This window comes from Manacus vitellinus, unplaced genomic scaffold (genome assembly GCF_001715985.3).
Source record: "Manacus vitellinus isolate BGI_N305 unplaced genomic scaffold, ASM171598v3 scaffold_2_pilon, whole genome shotgun sequence".
In the NCBI taxonomy this organism is placed as follows: Eukaryota; Metazoa; Chordata; class Aves; order Passeriformes; family Pipridae; genus Manacus; species Manacus vitellinus.
In genome coordinates this window covers 28091168-28104809 of record NW_021940208.1, presented here as the reverse complement: position 1 = coordinate 28104809, position 13642 = coordinate 28091168, and the positions used below count along the sequence as shown (strand labels likewise).

The following is a 13642-nucleotide window of genomic DNA, read 5'->3' as shown; positions in this document are numbered from 1 at the left end:
TTGGTATTCCAGTCTATCACAGTAACTAGCTGAATTTAGTATTGCTTGTGTCACAGGTATTTTATTACAGAGATTAGATATTTATTAAGTTGGGAAAAATATTAAACTCCTTACTAAGGCTGATGTTTGATTAAGAGTACAGGTCAAAACACTTAGGAAAATTTTCTGCTTTCTTCTGTTTTAGTTTTTAAGCAAGACTCAAATATCTTTATTTTTAATACATTTATAAGCTTCTTTGACACTTACATTAAGTCTGTTTTTCAAATTCTTTGTACCAGCCTACTTCACTAGTGGAGAATAAACCAATTAAGACTTCAACTTCCTAAAATACTTCTTCACAAATTTATCTTCATTACTGTAAAAGAGATATACTGAGATTGAAACATCCAGGTCCTGGTCTGAAATATCTAGTATTTGAATGAAAGGCATATGAAGAAAAAGTTAAAAGTTTTTAAATAAAAAAATTCTCACTCCCACCTTTTGCCAGAAAAACAAAGGTAAAATAAAGCTGTTAAGCAGCAAGGTTCTGGTATATATAGCAATTTGGTGATTATTTTTTAAAATGCTTTTTATTTGGTTTGCTCCATTTACATCTGTGGTGGGCTGACCCCTGGCCAGGTGCCACCAAAGCCACTCTGTCACTCCCTTCCTCTGCTGGGCAGAGAAGAGAAAATATAATGAAAGGCTCATGGGTTGAGATAAGGACAGGGAGAGATCACTCGCCAATTACCATTGTGAGCAAAACAGACTCAACTTGGGGAAATTAGTTTAATTTATTCCTAATCAAATCAGAGTAGGGCAATGAGAATTAAACCCAAATCGTAGAACACCTTCACTCCACCCCTCCCTTCCTCCCAAGCTCAGCTTCACTCCTGACTTTCTCTACCTCCTCTGCTCCAGCAGCACAGAAGGACAGAGAGTTGTGGTCTGTTCATCACACATTGTCTCTACCACTGCTTCCTCCTCAGAGGGAGGATTCTTCACACTCTTTCCCTGCTCCATCACGAGGTTCCTCCTACAGGAGACAGACCTCCACAAACTTCTCCAGTATGAGTCCTTTCCGTAGGCTGCATTTCTGCATTAACTGCTCCAGTGTGTGCCTTCCACAGGATCCCAAGTCCTGCCAGCAAACCTGCTCTAATGTGGGCTTCCCGCAGGGTCACAGCCTCCTTTGGGCATATACCTGCTACATCTTGGGGTCCTCCACCTCAGTTTCTTTGTTAATCAGTGGCATAAGTTTCTTTGAGTGGTTCTTCATTTCTCTTATTCCTCCAATTTAACTTATAGAATCATAGAATAGTTTGGGTTGGAAGGTACCTAGTTCCAGCCCTTCTGCTGTGGGCAGGGAACTGTCCGCTAGACTAGGTTGCTCAAAATTCCATCCATCCTGGCCTAGAACGCTTCCAAGGATTGGGACATCCACGGCTTCTCTGGGCAACCTGTTTCTAGTGCCTCACCACCCTCACAGTAAAGAATTTCTTCCTAATACCTCACCTAAATTTGCCTTCTTTCAGTTTAAACTCATTCCCCCTTGTCCTATCACTACATGCCCTTGTCAAAAGTCCCTCTCCAGCTCTCTTGTAACCCCTTAGGTACTGGAAGGTTGCCTAAACATCTCCTCAGGGTTTTTTCTTCTCCGGGCTGAACAACTCTCTCAGCCTGTCCTCATAGGAGAGGTGTGCCAGCCCTCTGGTCATCTTCATGGCCCTCCTCTGCACTCACTCCAGCACTTCCTGTGCTGGGGACTCCAGAGCTGGATGCAGTACTCCAGGTGGGGTCTCATAAGAGCAGAGTAGAGGGGCAGAATCCCCTCCCCTCTACCTGCTGGTCACGCTGCTTTTGATGCAGCCCAGGGTACAAATGACTTTCTGGGCTGTGAGCATACAATGTCAGGTCATGTCCATCTTTTCATCCACTGGTACCTCCTGGTCCTTCTTGGCAGGGTTGCTCTCAATCTTTTCACTCTCCAACTTGTATTTATAGCAGTGGTTGCCCCAGTCGAGGTGCAGCACTGTGCACATGGCCTTGTTGAACTTCATGTGGTTCCCATGGCCCCACTTCTCAAGCCTGTCCAGATCCCTCTGCACTTGATCCCACTATGTCATTGATGAAGATATTAAACAGTACTGGTCCCAGTACAACCCCCAAGGGACACCACTTGTCACCCATCTCCATCAGGACCTTGAACCGTTGACCACTGCCCTCAGGATGCAACCATCCAACCAATTCCTCATCCAAAATCATCAATCCAATACAGTAACAAAAATTCCATTGTTGGAGAAATTGATCAAAATTTGATAAACGTTTGGGATTTTTTTAATGTACATGGCACATTTCAACTAGTATTTTTCACTGAGAAAAAAAACTTTGTGAATCCTAAGTGAATTTGTTTCTACGAAAATCCGTCATGATGTAAAGTATTTTTTGGCAAGCAAGCAGTGTATCATCTGTTTTTCTGTATTCAACAATAGAGTGAGAATTCTTAAATGTATGGCTGAATTATACAAATATATGTATTTGTGTTTGATCTTCATTGTTTACAGAAAGTAAATTGAAAAAATACAGGCTGCTTTTAACTATATTTTCTAATGATTACAGCATCTTGTAATGTGTATAATGAAAACAATTCACTATTAATGATGTTGACTATTAAATAATTGTCACATGCTTTTTTGTTTAATTCAACAATTTTTAACTTAGAAATTATGTACCTTCTTTATTCTAGAAACTGAAAGCATAGATTACTTAAGCATTTTTCTGTCGAGAAAAGTTACTATTACAGCTATTCATCTTAGAAGTATGTAATGATATGCTGTAACTTAATAGGTAGTCACTGAAAGATATTTAGGAGTCTTTGTTTCTTCACAGAAATTTCCAGCTGAAGGACTCGCAAATGTTGTTCGAAACGTGTTTGACTTTGACTCCTACAACAAGGAAATGTGTGAAATTTTGTACAACACTTTGCACAAGTATGGAATACCTATTGGAGCAAAACCGACCAATGTACAACTGGCCAAGGAGTAAGAATAACATAAAATATATGTTAAGAAGACATATTTCTCATGATCACTTTTTATAGTGTGTTATCTTGCTGCTAACTGATTTAAAAACAACCTGGAATGCTTGAAAGTCAATCCTCCACTGGTTCAAATTTATAATCTTCCAAATAAGCTACAACAATATAAAATACTTCGTAATGGAGTATTTGCTTATTATTACATTTAATCTTTAATGTCCATGTACATACTGATAGCTTGTAAGGTAAACAGTTACATCTTAATAAAGGGAAATACTTGTTTCTTCTCCTGTGTTTTTAATTGAATCGCAACACACTTCTGTCCTGTTATTTATCATCTAAATCTGTAGAAACAAAAGTTGTCTTCAGTGGTAGTTGGGTTTTGTCTTTGATGCTCGCAAAAGGCTCTACGAAAATATTTCTGCCGAATGGGGCAATTCATGTAAGGTCTAAGAACCATTTTTGTATGTGTCTGTAAATCACAATTATTCTTGGATTATATTACCAGTTGACATATTGCACCATATACTTTTTTCTAGAGATTAGAATCAAAATAGCTACGTTATGTATTAATGCCCTCTGCCCTTCAAGCCCCATCCCACTCCCTGAAGGGACCTTACCAGAAGGCTGGAGAGGGACTTTTGACAAGGGCATGTAGTGACAGGACAAGGGGGAATGACTTTAAACTGAATGAGGGCAGGTTTAGATTAGGTATTGGGAAGAAATTGTTTACTATGAGGGTGGTGAGACACTGACACAAGTTGCCCAGAGAAGCTATGGATGCCCCATCCCTAGAAGTGTCCAAGGCCAGGTTGGATGGAATTATGAACAACCTAGTCCAGTGTAAGATGTTCCTACCCACAGCAGAGGGATTGGAACTAGATGATCTTTAAGGTCCCTTCCAACCCAAACCATTCTATGATCCTGTGATTCTATGAACAAATATAATTAATTCTTCTAAAATTCACAGGAAACAGACTTAAGTAGATCATATTGAAAAGCAATTGGAAACTTACTCTGTCTTGAACTTTAATACATAAATTATTTTTGAAGAAACAAATATTTCCCTTTCATGGAGAAAGCTTTATGGATATATAGAAAATTGAGTCTGCCATGTGACACATATATTTTATATTTGCTGAGGAGGGACTGATTAAAATGGCATGATGTCTTGATATTTACTCCAGTGTAGGTGACTATGCACTGGAACAAATTGCCCAGAGAGGTTATAGAGTCTCCCTCACTGGAGATATTCAAGAACCATCTGGATACAGTCCTGTGCCTTGTGCTCTAGAATCACCTTGCTGGAGCAAGGAGGTTGTACCAGATAACCTGCTCTGGTCATTTCCAGCCTTACCCATTCTATGATATTAAGTGTCCATGTGAATGTAGGTTTCTCCTGATGGAGTACTACTGTTATATCTAACATCTTACATATAACTATTCAAAAAGATTGGCAGTGTAGTGCCTGTGGTGTACCTTTTAATTTTGTTGACAGGATTGTTACATGCCTAGGCAACCAGCAACTACAATTTCTGCCAAATTGACAGTACACACTTGAAACTCTTGCCATGGTTTCTCTGCTAAAAGTCCCTCGGTAACTTCTCTTTTCAAGAATTATGACGTTTGCTATAGTTTTTGAGAAATTTGCTCTTTGTATAATTTTTAGAAGTCTTAGATGTGGGAGAGGACTCTTTAGTAATGAGAAGATCAGAGGTTTAGGAAGCATAAGAGAAAGACTGCTGTAATTGGGGACAGCTCAGTCTAGAAGTGATAAAATAGAAGAATGCATTAGTTATATTGATGCAATTATATTGAATTAAAGATAATCACGTGATCATTTTTAATTCATCACTGAGGTTTCATAGGACAGGTTGCGCCAAGGATGAAGGACTTACAAGAACCCCACAAAACTTCACTTGACTGGCAGCTATGAGCACATTCTTTATACACTGATACCCAAGGGGAGGAGAAACTACAGAAGTGGTTCACACACAGTTGATAAAAGCGACATTTTCTTAGATCTCACCATCTGGGCTGACCACCTGGCTCTCATGATCCAGAAATCTGTGTCTCAATCCCTTACTACTTCCGGAATTTGAGGTTATCCTACTGCTCCATTGCAGGACAACCTTGCTGTTGATCATGAGATTTAACCCTATGGAGCTTGTAAGCCACAGGCAGATCACCTTGAATTACAGACATCTTTCAGGAATGGTTTCAGCACAGTTGATTCTACCTTGGGGTAAAAGAACATTGAGATAATCTCTTCAAATCTACTCCAGTCCATAATTGCAAGCTCCTGTGATGGACACATTGAGGTAATTTGGTATATTGTGTTTGGATCACTGCAGAAAAGGTACTAGAGTACTGACCTCCTCTCTAATGTTTTCCATGAATCTGAGAGGAGGATAATGATGCTTATGTGGTCCGTCCCACTACCTTATAGAAACTTTATCTCTTTTTTTTCATGATTCATGCCTGACGACCTTCAGAGATGGAGTTCTATAACCTCCCAAAGCAAGTCAGTCTTGTTGCTAAATATCCTTGCCATTAGAAAGTCACCTTTCAATCTTTCCTCTTTTTTAAGGCCATTGGTTGATTTTATTTTTCTTTTATGTTCCCTTTCTTCACTTGATTTGTGTCTATCTTTAAGCATTGTGTGTGAAACTGGGCGAGTTCGTTTCTAGTGGAGCCAAGTACAAGAGTATAGAACATAGATGTACAGAGATGTATTTCATGCCACGGTTCCTTTTAAAAAGCTCAGTATGTTTGCATTTCTTTCAATGTTTAACTCACCTCTGGTTTTCTAAACATAAACCTCCACATCCTTTCTGCAGAACCCTCCATAGCTCTTATCCCGTCGTCACTTTATGTAATCAACTTCCTTCGTGCTTACACTTTTCTTACTGTCTTGTATTTTTTCAAGTTAGTTCTCTGACTTGTCAAGATCACTTTCTGTTTTAAACTCGTTTTCCTACCTGCTTCTAGGCTCTCACAAGTTTACAGTCTGAAGGTTTACCAGATATGATTTCTACATTGTTCTAGCAAAAACAGCATACCCCCACAGATGACTTCTGTGCTCCCGTCTTAATTTTCTAGACTTCTAAGACTTACTAGTTATCGTAATAAATTGCTCAGGGTTTCTACTAAGTAACATGAACACTGGGATAGTAGTCCAAACCAATTCTGCCCAAGGATGTTAGTCAAACCTACAGCAAATTCATTGTATAAGAATACAAAGTTTTGCATTATAGAAGCATTTCCAGGAGATTCTAGGACAGGAAAATCATTATACTGAAATGCTCACTCCTTTATACAGGTATCTTCTGGCTTGTCTTGTATCAAATGATTTGTGAATCTTTATTTTAATAAGCTTTGGAGAAGTCTGTCACATACTACTTAATATAAAAGTTGTATAAATCAGAACTACTTAAATTGCTACTGAAACATAACTGCTGTAAATACAGGAAAGAAACCATGAGGCACACTGGCAATGCACTATAATACAGGGTCTCAACAGAAGAAACTTTAGGGTTGTATCCAGCTGAAATTACAAGGGAAATTGAACAGACGCTAGCAGTGAGTCTTATGGGAATTTTAGGTGAGACTTTGGAATTAATATACCTAATCATGGATGGAAAGATTAGATGGTATCTAATGACCATGTAGAAAATAATTCTTGCAATAGTTCTTTTTTTGAGATAGAAATTAATTTGTAGATACTAATTTGTTTATTTGCAAAATTAGTATCATATATTAGACCTCTAAAGCAAGGCTTTACTTGAGCTTTTTGTTTTCTTCGGTTGTCATTTTTTCCCAGATAGGGACCTGGGAGTTTGGATTGACAGGAAGCTGAACACGAACCAGCAGTGTGCCCAGGTGGCCAAGAAGGCATCCTGACCTGTATCAGGAACAGTGTGGCCAGCAGGTCCAGGGAAGTGATTCTTCCCCTGTTCTGAGTGCTGGTGCGGCCACACCTCGAGTACCGTGTCCAGTTCTGGGCCCCTCAGTTCAGGAAGGATATTGAGGTGCTGGAGCAGGTCCAGAGAAGAGCAATGAGGCTGGTGAAGGGACTCGAGCACAAGTCCTGTGAGGAGAGGCTGAGGGAGGTGGGGCTGTTTAGCCTGGAGAAGAGGAGGCTCAGGGGAGGCGTCATGACTCTCTGCAACTACCTGAAAGGAGGTTGTAGCCAGGTGGGCATCAGTCTCTTTTCCCTGGCAACCAGCATCAGCATAAGAGGGCATGGTCTTAAGCTCTGCCAGGGGAGGTTTAGGTTGGATATTAGGAAGAATTCTTTACAGAGAGAGTAAGCAGACGTTGGAATGGGCTGCCCAGGGAGGTGGTGGATTCACTGTCCCTGGAGGTTTTTAAGATGAGAGTGGATGTGGCACTTAGTGCCATGGTCTAGTAACCACGGTGGTGTTGGGTCAAGGGTTGGACTTGATGATCTCAGAGGTCCTTTCCAACTCGGCTGATTCTGTAATTCTCTGATAACGATTCTTCAAGGCACTGACATGTTCCGTATTGTCAGGTTATAACATTATGATATTGTCTGTCCCTCCTCATATCACCTGTCCCGTAGTTTATAATTTTTATCAGTATTGTGCGTAAAGCAGATGGCTTGTCTGCGATGCTTTGCCAAGACATAGTGGGTAAAATAAATTACTCGTGGTACTAACTCATTATCTTTCTTTATGTACAATTACATTTTGTTTTTCACATTGACATCTGTTACATCACATTTGTCTGAACTCATGTTAATCTGCCACTTTGGTGCACAGTTTAGACCATCTGCAGTTTCTAGGTAAAACAGCATTTAGCTCTAATTCTGACATTTATCCTTGCTGAAACTGCCATTCCGTATTTTTCCTCCTGTCACTATCCACATCCAAGTGCTTCTTATAATTTGATTATTTTTTTACATTAACTGAATTTTCTGTATGTAATATAAATATGTAATTTTAACAGCTTTAATTTTCTCATGAGACTGTTCTTTGATGTTGGTTTTCCCCCCCCAGGTAATCTGTAGTTAATTGTTGGATATGTCTCATATCATATATGTCTATTGTCCATCCTGTGCACTGTGGGGGCAGCTGAGGGTGGGCTTTGCACTTGACTATCAGCGAACACGGGTTTTAACATACGACTGTTCTGAATATCTACTGCTTATATTTTTAATCAAAATATGTTTGAATAAATTGAGGACAACTGGCTGGTAAGGAATTTTCCTGATTTCAGACTATATCTTCCTTTAGTCCAGAAAGGTTACATGGGATGGAAGTCTTTTCAGCTACATGGACCACAGACTATTACTGGAGCCCTTGAATAATATATTCCATGCCAACACTGAACTGTTTTACAAGATCATGTATTAAACAGCTTTGTTGCCTGTCTTAGTTCATGTCCGCAGCTGTACTAGTCTGGCAGTGAAGAATTTGCATTCAGTGGAACTTCAGTCTTACAAGATTCATAGCAATTTTCCACTGTGTTCTCCAAATAAATAACTTTATGAAGCAGATTCTGTTGCCTTTTTGAACACAGTTGTTTGGGTTTGGGGTTTTTTGTTGTTTGATTTTATTTTTTTAATAGCCTAAAATGAATTTATTTTCTGAAATCAAAAATATAAAAATGGGAAGAAATTGTGTTCTGTAGGTGTCATTTTGAAAATTTTTCTAGCAGCATAAGAGAATTACCTTTTGACAGATCATCTCCCCTTAGACTGCTGTGCATGAAGAAACTCAGACTAGATAGTAATTTTTTGTAGAATTGCCTCATCGGCTCTAAGTCCCATGCAATCACTTTTCTGAACAAAGTACCTGCTTGTGTATACATTTCATGGACAACAGTAATACTGTAGAAAACCAGGATCTAAAATTAAGAGCGAATAAACATTAAAATAAAAAACCCCTGAATTTTCCTTAAGCAAAAGGCTTTGACAGATCACAATCAAAGAACTGATCAGTTCTTGCTTTTAAATCTTGGCTTAAATTACTTGCTTTTAAATCTTGTCTTTCTTACAAGATTAGTGCAGTCTGTCCTGTAGTTTTTCTGCTTTAGAAACCCTTTCCAGGTTTGAGAAAAGAAAAAATCACTGATCACTCAGTACACCCCTAGCTGGAGAGAGCAGTGGAGTCTCAGTACTCTTTTTACTGAGCCACTGCACTTTTTATACCCATCAGATCTCTTTGCCTTGCATATTTTTGCCAGTGTTGACATTTCCATAGTGTTCTGTATGCCACTTAAGTAAATGTTATATGGTTAACTAATTTGAAATACAGCAGTGTGGCAGGAGCACCTTGTGAAGATTTTACTAGTACTGTCACTTAAAGTTATTTTCAAAACATACTTTTTAATTATAAGTTATAGGAAAAGAAGAAAATTTCCCTTCTTCGCTGTGTATCATATATATTCGCTAGAGGAAGGCTGTTGAGATGTATACATATTTTCAGTGTGGGCATGTTCCAGTCCTTCTGCACCCTCAGTCTCTTCTGAAAGTTATTCAGGAGGCAGACCTTTAATGCCACCAGCTTCTTCAATACTCAGTCTTTCTTGGACCAAATTTGTATGAGAGAACAGTGAGATGGAGAAAAAAAATTGTCAATCCCTAGAAGAATAAGATCCCTATTACTTTGACAAAGAGCTCTGTATTATGAACTCTACTTTCTGTTTTATTCTTAAATTCTGATCTACATTTCCCTACTCCTTCCTGTTTATGATGACTTGGTCTGCTGCCTCAGAGAAAGTAAATCATTTAGAAATGGGGAAGAGAACAAAACCTCAAGAATCTAGGAGAAAGGAGAAATCAGTTTTCCTGAGGGAAGAGAGGAACTATTAGCAAAGAAAATCTCCAGAATGCTGAAACAGAGTGGAAATGTTTTGTTTCTTTGGGAATGTTTTGTTTCTTTGCAATCTGTAATTCTACTGCTATATAAAGCACAGTATTTGTTTAGAACTGGTTATTTACATATGTTTTGTGTTACATTTTATAGCTATTCATGATTATTAGTAAAGCTGTTGATTTCTGGGATGTTGTCCATGGGAGTAATGTGTAAGGAATTAAAACTAAAGTCCAAATCCTTGTGAAAGTCGATGTTCCACTGAGCTAACAGGAAATAATTATTCCTGATTATAGACATATCAGAGATTATGCTACTTGGACTCATAGAGCAAAAAGAAATCTCCAGGATTTTTTTGCACACAAGGCAGCTTGTGGTTCAAGAAATAACCAATGTTTTGCCAACAAATCATTTAGAAACCCCAAATGGAAGACTATAGTAAAATTCTAGACATCTAAATTGACATTTAGTATAGTGACTTGACTGTTTACCCATTCTCTGACTGCAGGAATAAATTTCGCTAAGATTTTTGTGTATGTTGAAATAGTGCGTCCTGAATGTTTTTCCCTAATAGTGTTGGATGTTGTCATCTGCCATATTGTACTTGCTTGCCTTTTTTTTTTTTTTTTTGAGTCTGGCTTAATTTCTCTTCTTAATTTGGGAAGAATTTTGGCTAGATTAGCTAGGTGTAAAGAATGGAAAAATACAAACTGAAGTGAGGAAGAATTCAAAATTAATCGCTCTGCAAACATTGACATCTATTAATATTCTTAATTAGGCAACAAACAGGCAATGAAGATTCTTTTGGTTCTGACTAAGAGAGGGAATTAATGGGATGCACTTTACATGTCCCAGTGGCATATTGCTGACACCTGGATATTTATTTGTCTATGAGCACCAACAATCTATATCATCCACAAAATTTTCTGTTTGCAAAAAGTGTCTTTCGCTGTCCTGGCAGATGGTCCAAACACATAAAGGTGATGGAGGCTGAGTGTCTGTCTGCCTTCAATTTCTGGCTTCTCCTGGTGGCTTGAGGTTTGGTGTCAATATACCATTAAGAAACATTAACACATCTTTCCTGCATGAGTAGCAAAGATTGGAGGATATTTGTGTTCATTCCCTGACTTTTCCTCTTAAGTTTTTAGGGGAAAAATAAAACAAAAATAGAATTCCCTAAGTTTCATATATAGTCCAACTGAAGTTTTTTGTTGGTTTTTTTTTTTTATTTGAGATCCCTTCTTATTCTATATAATATAAAGAAGAAATTAAACAAATCTCTAGTATCTAGAAGGACCAGTTTAAATGGTGAGGAGAGGGAAAATAATTATAACAGTAGGAACAAGAATCATCAGATAGAACAGAGACCAAGCAGATCCTTTTAACAAACAGTCTAAGAGAACTTCCTTAAAATAGACTTTGAAGATATTTATAGAAACTGGGAGAAGGAATGTCTTCTATTCTCTTGCCAAGTCCTGTAGTATGGTAATGTGCAACGACATGGAACACAGAATGTTGTTTTGATAGGAGGTCTCTTTAGGAGCAATTGATCCCAAGTAAAAGAAACCAAAAGTTATAAGTTCATTAGCTTGAAGGTATTCATGCCATTTAATGAATTCAAATTGCTCTCAGTGGTTGCAAATCACTTCAGAGGAAAGAAATAAAAATTGTGCTGTTCCTATTTTGCTGTCATGCTACACTGTCATACACCAACATTTTCTTTTCCTATATAAATGAGTTTTACTGTCATCCCTGTATTTCTTCCCTAAATAAAAGGTACAGAAATGAATAAATCTACTAAATTCATACTAAATTAATGAATTTACTTACCAAGGCAAGTAAATGTGGCTTTTGAAGATGTCCCTGTCCTTTCTGTAGATGGTGTTGGCCAGAAGGCAATGGGGTACTCTCATGTCTGTATTACTTTGCCTTTGTTCATGTGACTAGTGGTAAAATAAATAGAAATAATTAATGAAACTTTTATTGCATTGTTAACTAGCTACAGTGTTTACTTTGCTTATTCTGCTGGGCTTTAGATGAGTGAGCCACTGACAGGAGTTCCTTTAACGGTTGCTATCATACCCTACCTGATCCGAATAAAGCAAAGCAAGACATGATTTGGATATATTTTGCTGCATATGTCACAAAATTTATCCTTTTTAGGCAATTTTATATGCATTGCTTCTTCTTTTATCATACTGCGTAGATTGTGACTGTATTAGTAATACAGGAGACTAAATTTTTTATGATTTAAAAAGGAATGAAATCTTTTTAGCAAGGAATCTTCAGATATATTTCTTTAGAAAAATGCAATTGTTTAAATTATTTATTCCGTATCAGTTACAGGTTAATAAATGTACAGATTCACTTGTTCTTCTATTATTTGACAGACTGCCATTACCAGATCATAAATTTATGGGCTACTGGAAAGTTGATCAGCCAGGAAATGCACAACAGAAGCTGCTGTGTCCATCAGAAACTCAAAAAATAGATGTAAAGGTTTGTATTTTAAACTTTTTTTCCAATTCATATAATACTGGTTTTATGTACTGGGACATGAAGGATCTAAAATGTGATTAATTTCTCTAGGAAAAAGAGTGTGTACAAAGTGTGGTCCTTATCATTTGTTCTTGGGGTTTTTATACTGACCAGAACAATATCATTTTTATATACCTAGCCCTCACAATGTAAGATGTGCTTTAAAATCACTAAGATTGCCAGAAGTTCTTTAAAAGAGATTTTTATAAGAATATTGAAAGTACCACATGTGAAAGAACTTCATAGCTGTTTTGGATGCTTGGAGGTGGCCAGTTTCAGACCCCAGACCTCAATTATTGACTACAATCAGAGACTCAAAATAAAGCCGTTTTCTTTTTCTATTTTGCATACAGCTGAATTCTTACAAGTCTTTGGCACTTCCAAGTTTGAATCTGAACTTTTGGTAAAATTTTATCTGCAGCCAAAGTTTCTAAGTCCTTTTCAGCTCTGGGCTCTTGGTTGAACTTCAGTAATTATTACTGCAGTGAGTGAGGAAAAACATTAATTTCTGATGTGATGTAGGGGTGAGATTTAAACTTTATATAAAAAGAAATTGCCATCAAACTTCTTTGAAACAAAAATATTCTGATTTTTTTCCTTGTATGAACTGCTTTTTATCAGTACATGATATCTCCTTCATGTCATTAAGCAATAATGGTTCCAAACCATTAAAAGACTAAAGTGAAAAGGCATAATGGTTTCTGTACTGTAAAGAAAATGGTAGTATGGACATTCAGAGAGCTTGCAGAAAACATTTCCTTTTCCCTTTTATTTAGCTAGTAATTGGTCTGGTTTTGGTGTTAAGAGTATTATGCCTTGAAGATTTCTAGATTTTCATGAAAAATGGAGAGTGGGATATTTTAGGAAGCCCTCATTGTTGTCGTTTGTTTTAGGGCCCTGTGTACTTAAATATTCAAGGCTTTCCAGTGGAACGACATGAAGCCAGGTCCCTCAATTTCACTGAAGAACTTGCTTTTTGGACACTGCCTTTAGATGAAATTAACATAGTTTGTGATGTCACTGTAACCAAAGGTACCGTAAGAAAAGCTACTAACTTTTATGTTGATCCCAAGTATTATAAATAGTGACATATCCTGGAGAAGATGAAGGACTAGACTGTTGACTTCGTAAGCATAGTAACACTTCCGTGCATTTATAGTAGTGGATATTTCTAGATGTGTTTGCAATGGAGTACAGGCATAATACTAGGAATTTTAATATTGGAATTAAAATATCTACTATGGGAACA

The 13642-nt window shown here is 37.6% G+C and overlaps 1 protein-coding gene across 1 annotated transcript in view; it reads left to right on the top strand.

Annotated features, from left to right (window-relative positions):
* Nucleotides 1-13642, top strand: part of VWA8 (von Willebrand factor A domain containing 8) — a 179792-nt gene that overhangs the window by 108313 nt on the left and 57837 nt on the right. Inside the window, exons 26-28 of the mRNA XM_018071170.2 lie at nt 2869-3020; nt 12246-12354; nt 13287-13425. Of these exons, the coding sequence (XP_017926659.1) occupies nt 2869-3020; nt 12246-12354; nt 13287-13425 (400 nt within the window). The remainder of the gene's footprint in view (nt 1-2868; nt 3021-12245; nt 12355-13286; nt 13426-13642) is intronic.